Source organism: Puma concolor, chromosome E1 (genome assembly GCF_028749965.1).
Source record: "Puma concolor isolate L17-30 chromosome E1, mPumCon1.1.hap2, whole genome shotgun sequence".
Taxonomy (NCBI): Eukaryota; Metazoa; Chordata; class Mammalia; order Carnivora; family Felidae; genus Puma; species Puma concolor.
Window position 1 is genome coordinate 23,752,840 of NC_141680.1, and position 17,072 is coordinate 23,769,911.

The following is a 17,072-nucleotide window of genomic DNA, read 5'->3' on the forward strand; positions in this document are numbered from 1 at the left end:
AACTTGACGGTCTTGGGCAAGTCACTCAATATTTCTGAACATTAGTGTCCTTCATTCTCAAACTGGCCAAGCAGTCCCCACCCAGCATATTTCACCGCATGGTCAGCAATCACAGCAGGGCATGCGGCACAGTGGAGTTAGGGGCTCTGGAGTCACGTCGGCCTGGGTTTTAATCTCAGTTAGCAAGCTATTTCTGTAAATCACAGGTTTCTTATCTGTAAAAGGGGCTTAGAAATAGTACATAACTTACAGGCTTTTTGGTGAGGCTTAATCACAATAGTGAATACAAAGTACTCAACACAGTGCCTGTCACCTAGGAGGGGTCCATACAGAGTAGCTATTATAAATATAATATACACTGTTCATATGCCTCAACTCTGCTCCTGAAGCATCTCTCCTCTCTAGGGAGCTGCCCCGTATTATTATTATTATTATCTTTTTTTTTTTGAGAGGTGGGGAGAGGCAAGGGAGAGAGGGAGAGAGAGAATCCCAGGCAGGCTCCATTCTCACCATAGAGCCTGATGCGGGGCTATACCCCATGACCCTGGGATCATGACCTGAGCCCATATCAAGAGTTGGATGCTCCACCGACTGAGCCACCCAGATGCTCAGGGAGTTGCCCTGTATTGATCAGAAGTTGGGCTGGTCACCTGTGGGCTTTGTCATGCCTGGATTGGGAATTAATTCCCTTTCTAATTCTGGCTTCTTCCTAAACAACCCCCCCCCCCCCCCGCCATATATATTTAAGGCCCTGTGAACAACAAATGCACTTGCTCTCAATTCTATGGTTTGTCAAAAAATTTGGCTCCTTAGGAAAGTCATTTTGGGGGGTGCCTGGCTGGTGCAGGTAGAGAAGCATGCTACTCTTGATCTCAGGGTTGTGGGTTTGAGTCTCTCGCTGGGTGTAGAGATGATTTACATACATCTTTTTGAATTAGAAACCTACAACGTGGGGCGCCTGGGTGGCTCAGTCGGTTAAGCATTGGACTTTGGCTCAGGTCATTATCTCGTGGATTGTGGGCTCGAATCCCACATCGGGCACTCTGCTGTCAGCACAGAGCCTGCTTCAGATCTTCTGTTCCTCTCTCTCTCTCTGCCCTTCCCCCACTTGCGCACGTGCTCTCTCTCAAAAATAAATAAACACTTGGGGCGCCTGGGTGGCGCAGTCGGTTAAGCGTCCGACTTCAGCCAGGTCACGATCTCGCGCTCCGTGAGTTCGAGCCCCGCGTCGGGCTCTGGGCTGATGGCTCAGAGCCTGGAGCCTGTTTCCGATTCTGTGTCTCCCTCTCTCTCTGCCCCTCCCCCGTTCATGCTCTGTCTCTCTCTGTCCCCAAAATAAATAAACGTTGAAAAAAAAATTAAAAAAAAATAAATAAACACTAAAAAAAAAAAAAAGGAACCTGCAACACTCTGTTTTCATGCATTCATTTGTTAATTCATACAATGTACTAGGTACCCTGCAATGGTCAGCGAGATACCCCTAAAGGAGCTTATACACTTGTGGATAGAAACAGACAATAGAATCCCAGATAACAAGTAAAGGGGGCACTTTTGGTGCTATAAAGAAAAGAAACTGGGCGATGTGATGGAGAATAACTTAAATAGAAACTTTCCACCAGAAGGAAGAAGGACCAGGTCAGAGAAGGACCACCAGGTCAGAGAAGGACCATCTGAAGAGCTGATAGTTGATGTGAGCCCTAAAGAATGAGAAGTCGCTGGCCATGCAATGAGGTAGGAAAGGGTATTCCAGGCAGAGGAACAGCCAATGCAGAGCCCTGAGCTAGGAACGATGTTGCTGTGTCCAAGGAGCAGAAGGAAGGCTGGAACACAGAAGTGTGAAGAAGCAGGATGTGGGATGAGGCCACAGGGAGAGGCAGGACTGTCACCAAGGTAGGAAATGGGAGTTTTATTTGGGTCTTGATGATGGGTTAATTGTGGGGAATGAAAGAAAGAGAGGAATCCTGGGGGCGCCTGGGTGGCTCAGTCGGTTGAGCGTCCGACTTCGGCTCAGGTCATGATCTCATGGTTCATGAGTTTGAGCCCTGTGTTGGGCTCTGTGTTGACCGCTCAGAGCCTGGAGCCTGCTTCGGATTCTGTGTCCCCCTCTCTCTCCGCCCCACCCCTGCTTGCGCTCTGTCTCTCTCTTTCAAAAATGAATAAACACAAAAAAAGTGTTTTTTTTTTAAGAAAAGAAAGAGAGGAATCCAGGATGGCTCTTCAAGTTTTGCCTTGGATGGCGATGCTATAGACTGTACGAGGAAACCAAGGGGGGGAACAGATGGGGGTGGTTGGGACAAAGATGAACACTCAGATGTCAGACGGCCCTGGCTGTATGATCCTGAAGCTCAGGGGAGAAGCTAGAATCTTCCAGCATGTAGATGATGTGACCGCTATGATATCACAGCTGGATGTGATCCTCCGGGGAAATTAGTGTAACTGGAGAACATCTTGTGGCCCAAATACCTGTTACCCACTGCCTGTCCTCACACACCTGGAAGTTGCTCTCCCCGCAGCCACGTGTTTGGAGGCCAGTGGAGAGAAGCGTGTGACTCACTGTCCTTACCTATCACCAGCCCTACCCTTCTGGGAAACGATGCACTTGGCTCCCTGCTTGCCCTTGTCACTGCTAAAGCCTCATCAATGGATTAAAAGAAATGTCACCTCAGCTGCTTAATTCTTATGCAGACACACATTGTGTCTCCAATTTTACCCTCCTTGCTGTGTTACCTATATGGAAATAATTTTCTGTCTTCCTTGTTCTCTCACTCACTTTTCTTTGCTATATTTCTTTCTTTCTTTTTTTTTTTTTAGGTTTATTTATTCTGAGAGAGAGAGAGAGAGAAAGTGAGCAGGGGAGGAGGGACAGAGAGAGAGGGAGAGAGAACATCCCAAGCAGACTGTGTGCTGTCAGCACAGAGCCCAATGTGGGGCTCAATTTCACGAACTGCAAGGTCATGACCTGAGCTGAAACCAAGAGTTGGATGCTTAACGGACTGAGACACCCAGGTGCTCCTCTTTGCTGTATTTCTTTTTTTTATTGTTATTATTTTTTTAAATATTTATTTTATTTTTAAGGGAGAGAGAGAGTGCGCACGTGCTCTCATGAGCGGGGGAGGGGGAGGGGCAGAGAGAGAGGGAGACACAGAATCTGAAGCAGGCTCTAGGCTCCGAGCTATCAGCACAGAGCCTGATGGGGCTTGAACTCATGAACCTCGAGATCATGACCTGAGCCAAAGTTGGCACTTAACTGACTGAGCCACCCAGGCGCTCCTGCTGTATTTCTTAAATCAATTCCAATCACAGCTGCTGTTTCAAGGAAAAAGTGCAAACAGAGAATGAAATGAGACACTAAGAGCCAGGATGGGCAAGTTCCTAAGCGTTTGCAAGTATCCTGCCTCTGTTTTGTGAATTTCATTATACCTGCCTTCAGCGACCTCCACAACCTCTTCTCAATAAAGGGTTCCCATAAGGAACCCTTATTCTAGACAAAAGAATACTCCCCAAGTCCATTTGATTATTTTTCTGCACTAATTTATTAGAATTTCAGTACTATTTTCTTTTTTCTCTTTCCAAATGTATACTATTTGGGGATGCATAATGGATTAAAGGGGTTCTAGTGGCTTAATCTGGAGACTATGTATTGCCTAAAATAGTGTGGCATCATGGACTAGCCACCAGGCTTGGAATCAAGCATCTGTTCCTGACCCTGACTTTGGGTGGCCAGGGACAAACTACTTAACATCTCTGAGCCTCTGCTTCTTTACCCACAATGTGAAAACAAGAATAGCCTCAAAGGATTCTCAATGAAGTAAAGCAACGGACATCTAGCGTGCATAGTAAATACTCAATGAACAGTTGATCTAGTTGATTTACTTTAGTAGAAACCTAACAGACTTTTGGAATGTAACCCATCTAACAAGATGGGAAACGAACGCTCTGAAGAAGGCAGTTATACCTCTGTTCTCCATTCAGGTGCTCTATCTTAGACTTGCCTCACCCCAGCCAGGTACCTTGTTCTCTTCCTTGCCTCCTCCCTTTCCCTCGGTGAGGCTGGATAGAGTGGCTTTAAAAAAAATTTTTTTTTGGGGCGCCTGGGTGGCGCAGTCGGTTAAGCGTCCGACTTCAGCCAGGTCACGATCTCGCAGTCCGTGAGTTCGAGCCCCGCGTCGGGCTCTGGGCTGATGGCTCAGAGCCTGGAGCCTGTTTCTGATTCTATGTCTCCCTCTCTCTGCCCCTCCCCTGTTCATGCTCTGTCTCTCTCTGTCCCAAAAATAAATAAACGTTGAAAAAAAATTTTTTTTTAATGTTTATTTTTTATATAGAGAGAGAGACAGAGTACGAGTGGGGAGGGGCAGACAGAGAGGGAGACAGAAACTGAAGCAGGCTCTAGGCTCTGAGCTGTCAGCACAGAGCCCGATGCGGGGCTCGAACCCACAAACCATGAGATCATGACCTGAGCTGAAGTTCAATGCTTAACCGACTGAGCTACCCAGGTGCCCCAGGTGCCCAGCCAGGCTTTCTAAAGGAAGCCAGGAAATCAATGTCCCTTAGAAGCAGATTTGCCGAGTGACTTGGGAGAGGCTGGGTCACAGGCTAACAAGCTGGCACTCCCTGTGCTCCTCCCCGCAAACCCGCCCAGCCCTTATCAGAAAGTTGGCTCTGGTTCTGGAACTATGAGGCCTTGGACAGTGCAGGAGAAGGGAGGGGGTACTGACTAGCGGCGTCTCCTGTTTCCTGGCTGGACTGCCGCGCCTGGTACTTTGGCAGGCACGGTGGTGTGGAGGGCAGTATGGGGGTGGAGGCCTTTTTTTTAATTTTAGGGGTCCTTCAGAGAGGAAATCCTGGGCCTCTCTTCCTGACTGGTCTCTGGGACCCTGCGGGTTGCAAGCCAGAGCTGAATTTCCAGGAGGCTGTGTGAGCACGTGACCAGGCCAAGAGACACCAAAGGAATGAGAAAAATAAATTTTAAGAATTTGACATTCTATATTTCCATAAAAGCACTAAAATATTATAATAGCAATGATCAGAACTTAAGGATTCCCTTATACTTATTTTATTTTTAATATGAACATTAATTTTTGAATGTTTATTTACGAGAGAGAGAGAGAGAGAGAGAGAGGGAGAACGAGTGCACAAGCGAGGGAGGAGGGGCAGAGGGGGGCGGCTCCAGGTTCTGAGCTGCCAGCACAGAGTTTGACATGGGGCTCAAACTCACGAACCCTGAGCCCACGACCTGAGCCCACGTTGTACACTTAACTAACTGAGCCACCCAGGCGCCCCATGAACATTAATATTTTTAATATGAACATTTTAAAATTACATATAGGAAGGGGCCCCTTCATGTCCTCAGTGCTGAGGGCTCTAAAGTCCTGCAGAGAGGAGGCAGAGCCACATGCCTGGGTGTTGTCCCCTAACTCTCTTCTGTGAGCCCATTTGCCAAACCTCAGTTTTTGCCTGCCAAGGTGACAGAAATGCCCTGTCTGCATGGGATAAAGAGCAGGGGTGTGGGGCAGGTGACAGTGTGGCCAAGGGATCCCAGGAAGAGACACAGGACAAGGAGGTGGAGCTCCTGTTCTCATTCCAGCTTGATCACTAACACCTTGGAGGTGTCATTTCCCTTCTGGGCTGTCATTTTCCTAGGGCTTTTCCTGGGATCTCTTAGGGACCCCCTGAGCTCCACTTGGGGTCACCCCCATGGAGGCTGTGTCCTGGCAGCTCCTCTCAGCCTTGCGGTTCCAGACACCACGTTTTCTCTTTTCCCTGTTCTCCACCCATCCTCTCTCCTGCAGATCCCAACGCTTGAACTGAGCAGAGAGGAAGGCGGAGGACTGTGCCCTTCCGTGATTCACCCTGCCCAGACCTAGAAGCTTGTGACAACCTGCCTCACCCACTTGCTCAGGGCTGGGGCCGCTTCCCCAGGGAGTCGTCTCTAAGAAGTCCTGGGAGGGGCTGTGGTGTCTGGGTAAAATGAAAATGATTCTCCCTGGGACCCAGGAAACTGAGTGGAATTGGAACTCTGGGGTTCTAGCCTTGCGTCTGTCCTGACTTGCCATGGGAGGGTGTGTAGAGCCCAGCCCCTTTAGTGCTTGAGGGATGGGGAAATTCTGGTCATTTTGTATCAAGGCAAGACTAGCAATGAGGTGTAGCAAAATGAATTGAGGCCTGAGTCGAGAATTCTGAGTCACTGGCCTGGCAGGGCAACAGCACTGGGCTGTGTCTTGAGTTTTATTCCTTTGCTACTAAGAACTGTGTGTCCTTAGGCAAGTTCTGTGCCTCTCTGGGCCTCAGTTTCTTCTTCTATAGAATGAGAGAGTTGAATTAGAGCTAAAATGTACTCCACCTTAATCTACCATCATGACCTTGCCTCTGTAACTGATTAGCTACGTGAACTATGACAAAGTTACTTAACCTCTCTGTGACTCAAAGTGTGACATGGGGGTAAGAATGCTTTAGGTTTCTCACAGGAGTGTGGTAAAAATCCAGTAAGTAGATGCCTTGGGAGAGCTTTATGGTAGTTGCCCCATTAAAAACGTTGTGTCCCCCGCTATAGTCACAGAGAGTTATTGCTAGAAAGGAACTGTGTTAGGTAAGTCTAGGAAGGGCAGGGCCCAGTCTTACATCTAAAGAGTGGCTGTGATACCCTCAGTATCAAAGAACTGCAGGAGCAAAACTGAGACCAAGACTTTTTAAATTGCAAAATGGCAAGCTTATGCAGAAACCATGTTGCTTTACCTGTGACTTATTTCATCTCGTATCACCTTTCATTGTGATTTCATTCTTTCCTGAGTGACTCTGTGATTGTCTTTGTCATTCAATACATCTTGAGCACTATTAACCAAGTCAAGATGCAAGGGATGATAGTTGGTGTTCTGCCTTGGCATGTTCTAGAAATAAAAATATTTTCTGGTAATCAGGAACACAGTGAGTCCTTGACTAGTGCAGAGCTTTTAAGGGGTTTCCACCTTTGAGTTTCAGAATCACCTTGCAAGAACATAGGCAGGATGGGTGTTGCTAATCCCATGTTAAAGATGGGGAAAGAAAGTCTCAGGAGAGCAAGCAGTGCCTTGCTAAAGGATCCTAAGTGAGTTCAGATCCTCTCTACCTATCCCTGGATGTCTTATTTGACGTTCAAACAAGTGACTCAGTAGCTTTAAAACTGAAGGCAAAGCTTCCAACCTGCTGTCTCCACTGGGGAGACAATTCTTAAATGAGAAAAAGGAAAAGCTGGGGATGTTTCTAGCTGGATTCCTCCCACCTCTTCTGCAAGCAGGTTCAGGGGCAGAGGAGAGGAAAAGAAGATGTTTAGGTGGTGGACTCTGGCTTTCAATAGAAGCTGGGATCACATCTCCCATCACACCCCAAAGAGGTCTTCTGACAAGCTACAGGTATTCATTCATCAGGACTCAAGCATGTTCCTTCCCAAAGACAAACATGTTTCCGGGATGCTTTGCCTTTGTTCTCTGGCTCCTGGAATCTACGGAAGGCCCCAGGGCAGCAGGACCAGCTCAGACCCTTTCCCTTTATTTTGGGCAAAGTCTCCCCTTCCCTCTGACTCCCTGCCTCTCCCCCCCCTTTCCCTTGTCCCTAGTCTCATATTCACAAAGTTCTGTCTGGGAGTAGCTTTGATATCTCTTGCTGTATTCCCCGCTTCTTTCATTTTGCATCCTTAAGGAAGTTGGAAAAAATTAGCTGGTCAGTCTCCACCCAGACCCCTCTTGTACTTCTTCTAACGCCAAATAATCATACTGAATGGTCCTCACTAGGATTGCAGGGCTAAATTTAGGGCATGAAATCATGCTCTAACCAGAGTTGTCCACCTATCTTGCTGCTATGTTCCTGCTTCCACCACCCAGCTTTTGCTCGATTTCTTGGTTTTCTACTGTTTTGACTACTGCTTTTCCACCAACTCATGGTTCTCTGGGACCCTTGAGAGCCTCTATTTACCCTGCACCCATGAGTCACTGAGCTGAGCTGAGGAATGGCTTCCACGCCCGGGGTTCTGGGCTTCTGACTCACAAAAAGCCAAATGAATAGCTCTGGGGTATGAGAAACAGACACTGCATCTGGGGGTGGAGACTCCACAGAAGCTCCAATGTTTCCCTGGAGAAATGAACTAGCCAGCTCCTTATTGTACTGACACAATGGGAGTAGCTATGCAGATATGCATAGACCACCAAGCGGAAGGCAGGTCTTGGACATACCACCTGGGTGTTTTAAAGAAGGTCCAAGCACAGCACAGTAGGTAGATCCCTTGGGACAGTCTGTGTCACCCAAAAACAGAGTAGGGCCTGATTGGGATCAGGAGGGGGTCCGAGGTGATGAGGTCATTCATTAACTCTCAATCCTGCAACTCAGCAGTGGAGGCCCTTTCTGCTCACTAGTGTCTCGTAAGCAGCCCTAGTTTTCCCAAGTGGGCAACAATGAACTTGTTCATAATGTAGCTTTGTGAGAGGTCAGTCTCCTCCTAGGCAAAGCCCACTTTGGAAAACCCTCGACTTTATTACTTTGTATGCATACAAGGGACACATACAGCCATGCACACAGGACGCAGGGATAAACACGGAGACATGGGAATGGGAATGCAGACACATGCACACAGACAGACACGGACACACAGGCAGATGAAATGGACACACACTCACGCACCCATACAGGCACTGGCACACAAACACACCAAAGCCAAAGAATGTTAGCTCTGGGAGAGTCATTTAAGAAATTTTACTCCCTCATTTTAACAAAGGAGGAAACTGTAGCCTGGAGAAGTGAGGGGACTAGCTCAAGATCACACAGCTGGTTTTTATTCTTTCTTTCCTTCTCTGTCCTGAATTCTGAACTTTGCCCACAAGCTCAGCAGGAGTGCCGTGCTTTGCTTGGGGGTCTAGCTCTGTACCGCAGTCAGGGAATTATACCTGAGCAAAGAGCCAGGGTGATCACGGGGCTCACTTTGTGTGGTTCCCTTCTGTGGATGGTTGTATTTCCCCAAGTGACCACAACAATAAGCACATTCCCATGCTCTTCTTACAATGACTTCAACACTCCTGCCACCAGTCTGTGTTCCTTCCCCTTGATCTGGAGCTTGTGACTGCTCCAGCCGATCGATGGGGTGCAGCAGAAGCAATGCTGTGCAACTTCCTAGTCTCAGTCATAAAGAGGATAGGACTTCTGCCCTCTCTCTGTCTCTCAGCACACTCATCCTGGAGACCCAGCCACCACATTTGGGCCCAAACCAGCCCACATGGAGAAACCATGTGGATGGGCCCATAGGAGAAAATCGTGGCCCCCAGCTGACAGCCAGCGAGCCTTCAGATGATCCCATCCTCAGACATTGTAGAGCAGAGACAAGCTGCTCTTATGTGCCCTGTTTGAAATTCTGACCCACAGTATCTATGAACCTAATAAATGTTTGTTTGACTTTACTAAGTTCTGGGGTCATTTATAATGTAGCCATAGTAACTGCAACACCATCTCTTAGGAATTATAGCCCTGTGCTGCCTCTTGTCCGATGCTGAAAATAGTTGCCTCACATATTTTGCCCTGTGTTATTGTTCTAGGAGAGCTAAGTCACCAAGCCAGGACTTTAATCTGTTCTCTAAAATGATGATAAAGATAAATAATAACAGCAACAATATTGAAAGCAACTTCCTTGGGGCGCCTGGGTGGCGCAGTCGGTTAAGCGTCCGACTTCAGCCAGGTCACGATCTCGCAGTCCGTGAGTTCGAGCCCCGCGTCGGGCTCTGGGCTGATGGCTCAGAGCCTGGAGCCTGTTTCCGATTCTGTGTCTCCCTCTCTCTCTGCCCCTCCCCCGTTCATGCTCTGTCTCTCTCTGTCCCAAAAATAAATAAACGTTGAAAAAAAAAATTAAAAAAAAAAAAAAAGAAAGCAACTTCCTTTTATAGACTGCTTTCTATGGACTGGGCATTGTGTTGATCATTTTATATACATTATCTCAACGAAGCCGCATAGCAGTCTTACGAAATAGGCATTTATTATTAACCTCCTCTGTACAGAGAAGAAAACTTCATAGAGATTAAATGATTCACTTATGGTTTGCACACAGGTCTGTCTGACACTGAAGCTGATGCAATTGACCATATACAGAAGCTCATACAGACACACTCACACCCCCCAATCTGCATTATATATACATACATATGTACATGCCTAGGCATATAAAGATGCATACACACCCATTACACTTTTCCAGGATTTTTTATACATTTAAAATATTTCTTGTTCTCCGAGGTAAAAATCCCCTTCCCCCAATTTATGTTAAATAGACTGCAAGAGACCCAATCTGCTTAGTATTATGCTTCCCAAGCACACCCCAAGATAAAATTCTCTCCATCTGGGGCCACCACAGGCATGGGCGGCAGAGATATTGTCTCTGTTCTCCTGCCAAGGATTGTCTGGGACCCAGACTTTGGGGGAGGTGGGGCGGGACTCTTAATAGGACTTGGCTTGGTAGACAGAAACCTTCTCCCGGGGCCATGAGAACTGTGCACTTGATGTTGTAAGTTTCAAAATTCAGTGAAACACAGTGATTCCCAAACATGCAAAAGCAGAGAGCACAGAACAAGAGACCAGTGCTTGGAAGGGGAGCAGGTGAAGGAGTTTGACACAGGACCCCCTTGTTGAAATAAGGTAATTTCCAAATATTCCAGAATAGTGATGGGAGCTGGCTGATGGGATGAAGAGCCATTCAATGGGGGCCTCTTCATTCTGTAGGTTTACTAGATTCAGCATGCCTCTTCTTAGGAAGAGGAATGGGAGGTACTGAGAATTTCTTGGCTGGCAGTTTCAGAACAGGAAAGAAGCTCTTAGGGAGCAAGAGTCTCAGGGCAGAGCACTGGGCTCAAGAACTTGGAACTTCTCCTTGGGGCGCCTGGGTGGCTCAGTCCGTTAAGCGATGGACTCTTGGTTTTGGTTCAGGTCATGATCTTGGGTTCATGAGATCAAGCCCCGAGTGGACCCTGCTTGAGATCTCTCTCTCTCTCCCTCTGCCCCTCCCCCCCCCCCCTCGCTTGTGTTAGGCACGTTCTCGCTCTCAAAAATAAATAAATAAATAAATAAATAAATAAATAAATAAATAAATAAATAAAAATTAGAACTTCTTAAAATAGTGGAGACCCCAGTTCTAATCTTGCGAATACAGACAGAGATGGATACTGATGTATTATTACAATCACCTTTATCTGGAAAATAGATACCCCAAGTGGAGCCCCACCCCTGCCTTCAAAAAGTTCCCCTTGTGCAATCTACAGCAAGCAGCTGAATTCCAAAAGGAGGAAAGTGAAATGGGAAGTGTTTAAGGTTCACCTCCAACTCTCTGCCCCCTTTGTCAAATTCGGTCCTGAAGCACTGTTCCAAAGCTCCTTAGAAGCAATCCTTGAGACTATATATAATATTCTTACCCATTTTACAGGTTATGAAACTAGTCCCGAGCTTGGGCGCTGACAAGCCGCTGGCTCACTGGCAGCACCAGCCCAGGAAGCCAGTGTTGTCTCCTGTGTCCCTGGCCAGTCAGCGGTACTCTCTCCACCTCACCAATCTGGGGGGCTTTGCAGCCTCTGGGAAGGCTCGGGGCATCGGATGAATGAATGGCCAAGTCTCCCCAGCCTAGGCGGTGAGGGGCAGTAGGTCCGTGTCAAACTAGGGTGCAGAGGCCACTTCTCTCTCTGTTGTTGCCCGCCTGTCCCATCTTGTCGCTCCCTCCTTCCCCTGTCCGGGAAAATCAATGCAGATCCGCGTGCCTGGGTGGTCCCAGCCGTGGCACGGGGGAGAATGTTCCCCAGACTCTTTGTGTCCAAGTGTGTAGAGCGCGGACACTGGGAGGGTAGTGCAGATTGCCGGCTCAGATGGGACGGCTGGGTGACCTGACTGCAAAGTTCTGGGGGGTCTCTAGCCCGCGGCTCCCTTTCCGCCCTGCACACATCCTTTACCTCCGCTTCCCTGCGCAGCTCCTGGCCTCCGCGCTCGGCGAGCTGGGCGTCCAGGCCGCCCCACAGCAGCAGCGGCAGGGCGCGCAGCAGGAGGCCGACACGCGCCGCCATCTCGCCGCCGCCCCCGCCACGGGGCGCGGGCAAGTGGGGAGCCGCTGAGCGCGCGGCTGCCCGAGGCGGTCAGTGGTGCCCGGGACCCCGCGGATGCTCCAGCTCTGCGCCGCCCCCACGCGGAGGAGGGAGGGCCTAGGGGCGCGCTGGGGCCCCGGCTCGGTGCGCCGGGCCGCCCCTCTGGCCGCTTCGCGGGGATCCGGCCCCAAGTGGTGCAGACCAGGCAGTGCCTGCCGGCGGGTCGCCGGCGGGGGACCTGGAAGGCAAGGGAGGAAGGGAGGGAGGAGGGGCGGGGGCCGGGCACTCCGGCCCCACCCACTCCGCTCCGCCGCTGGAACGCGCCGCAGTCCCGGAGCCTCTTCCTCCGGCTGCAGAGCCTGGCCTGGTGCCCGCCGCCGCCCTGCCCACCCGTTCTCTCTCCAGCCACCTCCAGTTGATCCGAACTCTCCGGGGAGGGCGGGGGAAGAGGGGTCTTCTGGAGACTGTAGCTACCCTAAGACTTCGATCAAGCGGGGGCGGGGCGGTGGTGTCCTGGCCTACCAGAGGGTCACTGATTATTTCAGTCAGGCTGGCAGGGAGCGAGATTCTGGGCTAGGAGAGAAGGAGCCCTGGGCTGGGATCAGAATAATTGGGTTTGAGTTCCAGATCTGATTCTTTGCTAGTCGTGTGAATCCTGCCTTAACTAACTTGCTGTCTGCGTGGTCATGGGCAAGTCACTCACCCTCTCTGAACATATTTTTCTCATCAGTAAATGGCGATAATGAGAATACCAATGTCATGTGGTTGTAGGGAGCATTTAATGAGCGAATAAGATCTGTAAGTAACTGAGCACTGCCTGACATCGTGCAGTACCCGATAAATAAATAGCAGAGTGCAGCTTTGTGACTTTTGGCAAAGGATTTAACTACTTTCGAGTGCCAGTTTCCTCATCAATAAAATGAGAGCAAAGTGATGTTTAGTTCCCAGAGTCGCATGAAGATTTTAAAAAACAAGAGTAAAGTGCTTTGCGCTTTATATTTCACATAGTCTGTATTGAAGGTGGAGCGAAGCGATTTGTGGAGAGCCTTCGCTAAACTCGCACTAAACACAAATAAACTGTCTTTATTATCTGCCTGAGTAACAGCGAGCAGGTTGCTGCTCTTCTAGTCTCAATTTGCTAATCTGTGAAATGCAAATGGCCCAATGTTACCCACCACCAAGGGGACTGTTGTGGCGATTCCAGGAGTTGATATGTGTAATTTGGAATGTCTAAAGTGCTAAGCAAATGTAATGACTTCTTATCCTAAGACTTAAAGCCTTAGTAGTACACAGAAGGTTTTTGTGTTACTTCAAAAAAAGGTGGCACTCTCCATCAGAGTTTTAAAATTTTAAACAGGCACCTCTTTCAGTGGACTTAGAGAAGTTCCGTGAGCTAAAAAAATTGGAACAGGCCACGCCCACTTCCCCACCCAACCAATGAAAAGGGGGCAGTCCTCTCAGGCGAGCCAATTAGAAACAGGCGCACCTTTGTGCAGGCCAGTCAATAAAAGGCGGCCTTTGCCTACCCTCCGCCAAGGGCCTCCATTCGGGCATAGAGTTATAACGTATGTTTTATCCTGTAGGTGCCCCTTCTCCACTGATGCCGTTGTGTACATTCATAAGGAGCGTCCTTGCCTGTAACAGAGGCCCATAGGTGGTGGTCAAGGCCTGGGCCTTCCCCTCAGAGAGTTTTCAGTCTAGCGGGGCAGCCTGGAAGGAAGGCTCTCAGATCAGGACAACTGTGACACAGCCTACAGGTTTAAGCAGAGTCCCGTGGTGAGCTTACAGGATGGAGATTCTGAAGGCGAATAGGATAGGGTTGCTAGATTTAGCAAATAAAAATACAGGATGTCCTGTTAAATTTGAGTATCGGATTAACGACAAGTAATCTTTTTTAGGATAAGTATGTGCCAGTGCAATGTTTGGGACATCTTATACTAAAACATTCACCAGGATCTGAAATTCAAGTTTAACTTGGTGGCCCCTACTTTATCCGGTAACCCCAGAGTGTGTGTGTATGTGTGTGTGTTGTCTGAAGGTTGCAGGTATGATGTAGTATATAGTGCCCTTGACCAATAGGTGGATTATTTTTCAGTTTTTATTTAAATTCCAGCTAGTTAACATACAGTGTAATATTAGTTTCAGGTGTACAATTTAGTGGTTTAACACATACAATACCCAGTGCTCATCACAAGTGCACTCCTTAATTGTCTCACCTATTTCACCCATCCTCCCACCTACCTCCTCTCTGGTAACCATCAATTTGTTCTCTATAGTTAAAAGTCTACTTCTTGGTTTGCCTCTCTCTCTCTTTTCCCCTTTGCTCATTCATTTTGTCTCTTAAATTCCACATATGAGTGAACTCATACGGTATTTGTCTTTTTCTGACTTATTTCACTCAGTACTCTCTAGCTCCATCCATGTCATTGCAAATGGCAAGACTTCATTCTTTTTTATGGCTGAGTAATATTCCATTGCATATAACCACCTCTAAAGAAGAGGTGGTTGTTTATCAATTAACGGACACTGGGCTGTTTCCATAATTTGGCTATTGTGGATAATGCTTCTATAAACATCGGGGTGCATGTATCCCTTTGAATTGTATTTTTGTATTCTTTGGGTAAATACCTAGGAGTGTGATTGCTGGATCATAGAGTAGTTCTATTTTTAACTTTTTAAAAGTATTTTTTAAAAAGATATTACTTGGGGCGCCTGGGTGGCGTAGTCAGTTAAGCGTCCGACTTCAGCCAGGTCACGATCTCGCGGTCCCCGAGTTCGAGCCCCGCGTCGGGCTCTGGGCTGATGGCTCGGAGCCTGGAGCCTGTTTCCGATTCTGTGTCTCCCTCTCTCTCTGCCCCTCCCCCGTTCATGCTCTGTCTCTCTCTGTCCCAAAAATAAATAAACGTTCAAAAAAAAAATTAAAAAAAAAAGATATTACTTAAAAACATTTTAAATGTTTATTTTGAGAGAGAGAGAGCACATGAGCAGGGGAGGGGCAGAGAGAGAGGGAGACATAGAATCCAAAGCAGGCCCCAGGCTCTGAGCTGTCAGCACAGAGCCCGACACGGGGCTCGAACCCACAAACCATGAGATCATGACCTGAGCCGAAGTCGGCCACTTAACCAACTGACCCACCTAGGCACCCCCAAAATATTTTATTTTTAAGTAATCTCTACACCCAATGTGGGGCTCAAACTCACAGTCCCGAGATCAAGAGTCTCATGCTCTACTGACTGAGCCAGCCAGGTGCCCCTATTTTCAACTTTTTGAGGAACCTCCATACTGTTTGCCTGCGTGGCTGCACCAATTTGCATTCCCACCAACAGTGGATGGGGATTCCACTTTCTTCCCATCAATGAGTGGATTTTGAAAGGCCAGATACTACTCTGTTTTGGAGCAGCGAGCTCTGAGGAACACCAGTTGGTAAGGACATTGTGGGCCAAGCTGGAGTCTATCCCAGGTTTTCCAGTTCTTTCTCCAGGCAGAATTTCTCCATCCCTCCCTCCAGTACATCTCAGAGGGTCTCCATTTCAGCTGCACTGGGAGGGGAGGGGAGGGCAGGAAGCAATGCTTCCCTGGAGGGCTGAGTGACTGGGAGGATTCAGCCACTCAGAGAGCTGGCCCTCTGGCTTTTCTCTGCATCTCAGGCTAGCCATCGTCCCTGGACCTTGAAAACTAGCACCACTGCTTTGTTTGAACGTTGACTTCCTCCACTTTCCTCTTGTATTCTTGGCTAGATTATTTCATCCCATCCTCACTTGTCCCCAGTCTGCCTGTTTGTGGTCACTTGGAGATGCCATCCAGACTTGAAAGTGCCTGCAAGAATTTATGCACAACAGAGCCTTGTTTGCCCACTTATTCTGGGCTTCAACCATATCTTGGGACAGGATGTCTCCATTTCCCAGAAAGACAGCATGTTTCCATAGTTAGAGCCTGGGTAAGCAGGAATTTCAGTTCCCTTCTGCCTCCAAAGCTTACTCCTAAGCCCCAGAGCACCAGATTCTCTGATCTTCTTCAGGAATCCAGGGGCCTACACAGCTCCACAACTTACCTGCCGTATGTTTTTACTTTCCAGGACACATCCTGAGCCAAATCACTTTGATGGGGTGGAGGAGGGTGGCCTGCTATGTAGAGGGACACTGAGGAAGAAAGGAAAATGGGAAAGGGAGGGTAGTTTATTGGAAGAAGCTCGGTCCACAGCAAGGGCATCAGAAGAGTGACGGGGATACTCTTCTGGGGGAGAATAGTTTTGGATCAGGCACATGCAAAACAATACTGTGATGACAAGTCCCTATGTGAATCTAATACCTTCATTTTCTCCTTCAGTGGGAGTGGGGGTGGGGATGGGAATGAAGAGTTGGAACAAATAATAGTGGTTGATACTTGTTGAGAAATTAACATGTGCCCTGTATGTGCTATGTCCTTTATGTAAATCATGTCACTGAATCTTTGCAGCTTCCTCGGGAGAAAGCTACTATTATAAGCATCCTTATTAAAATTTTTTTTAAATGTGTATTTGTTTTTGAAAGAGAGAGAGCGGGGGTGGGGGGAGAGAGAGAGAGAGAGAGAGAGAGAGAGAGAGAGAGAGAGAGAATGTGAGCGGGGGAGGGGCAGAAAGAGGGAGACACAGGATCTGAAGTGGGCTCCAGGCTCCGAACTGTCCGCACAGAGCCCAAAGTGGGGCTCGAACCCATGAACTGTGAGATCATGACCTGAGCCACAGTTGGACACTCAACCGATTGAGCCACCCTACAAGCATCTTTATTTTAAAGATTAGAAAACTGGGGGTGCCTGAGTGGCTCAGTCAGTTAAGTGTCTGACTCTTGATTTTGGCTTAGGTCATGATCTCACGATTGTGAGATCAAGCCCTGTGTCAGGCTCAGTGTGGAATCTGCTTAAGATTCTCTCTCTCACTCTCTCTCTCTCTCTCTTTCTCTCTACCTCTAACCCTTCCCTGTTAGTGCTCTCTCTCTCTCTCTCTCTCCAGAAAAAAAAAAAAAGTTT

The 17,072-nt window shown here is 48.2% G+C and overlaps 1 protein-coding gene across 2 annotated transcripts in view; it reads right to left on the reverse strand.

Annotated features, from left to right (window-relative positions):
* The window catches only part of MMP28 (matrix metallopeptidase 28), a 26,667-nt gene extending 14,272 nt beyond the window's left edge, over positions 1-12,395 (reverse strand). The window contains exon 1 of one of the 2 annotated variants that reach the window (XM_086686667.1): positions 11,940-12,395. In XM_086686667.1, the coding sequence (XP_086542793.1) occupies positions 11,940-12,050 (111 nt within the window). In that variant the 5' untranslated portion in view covers positions 12,051-12,395. The remainder of the gene's footprint in view (positions 1-11,939) is intronic. The other variant, XM_025917493.2, reaches the window with a different exon arrangement.
* Between the last annotated feature and the right edge of the window lie 4,677 nt (positions 12,396-17,072).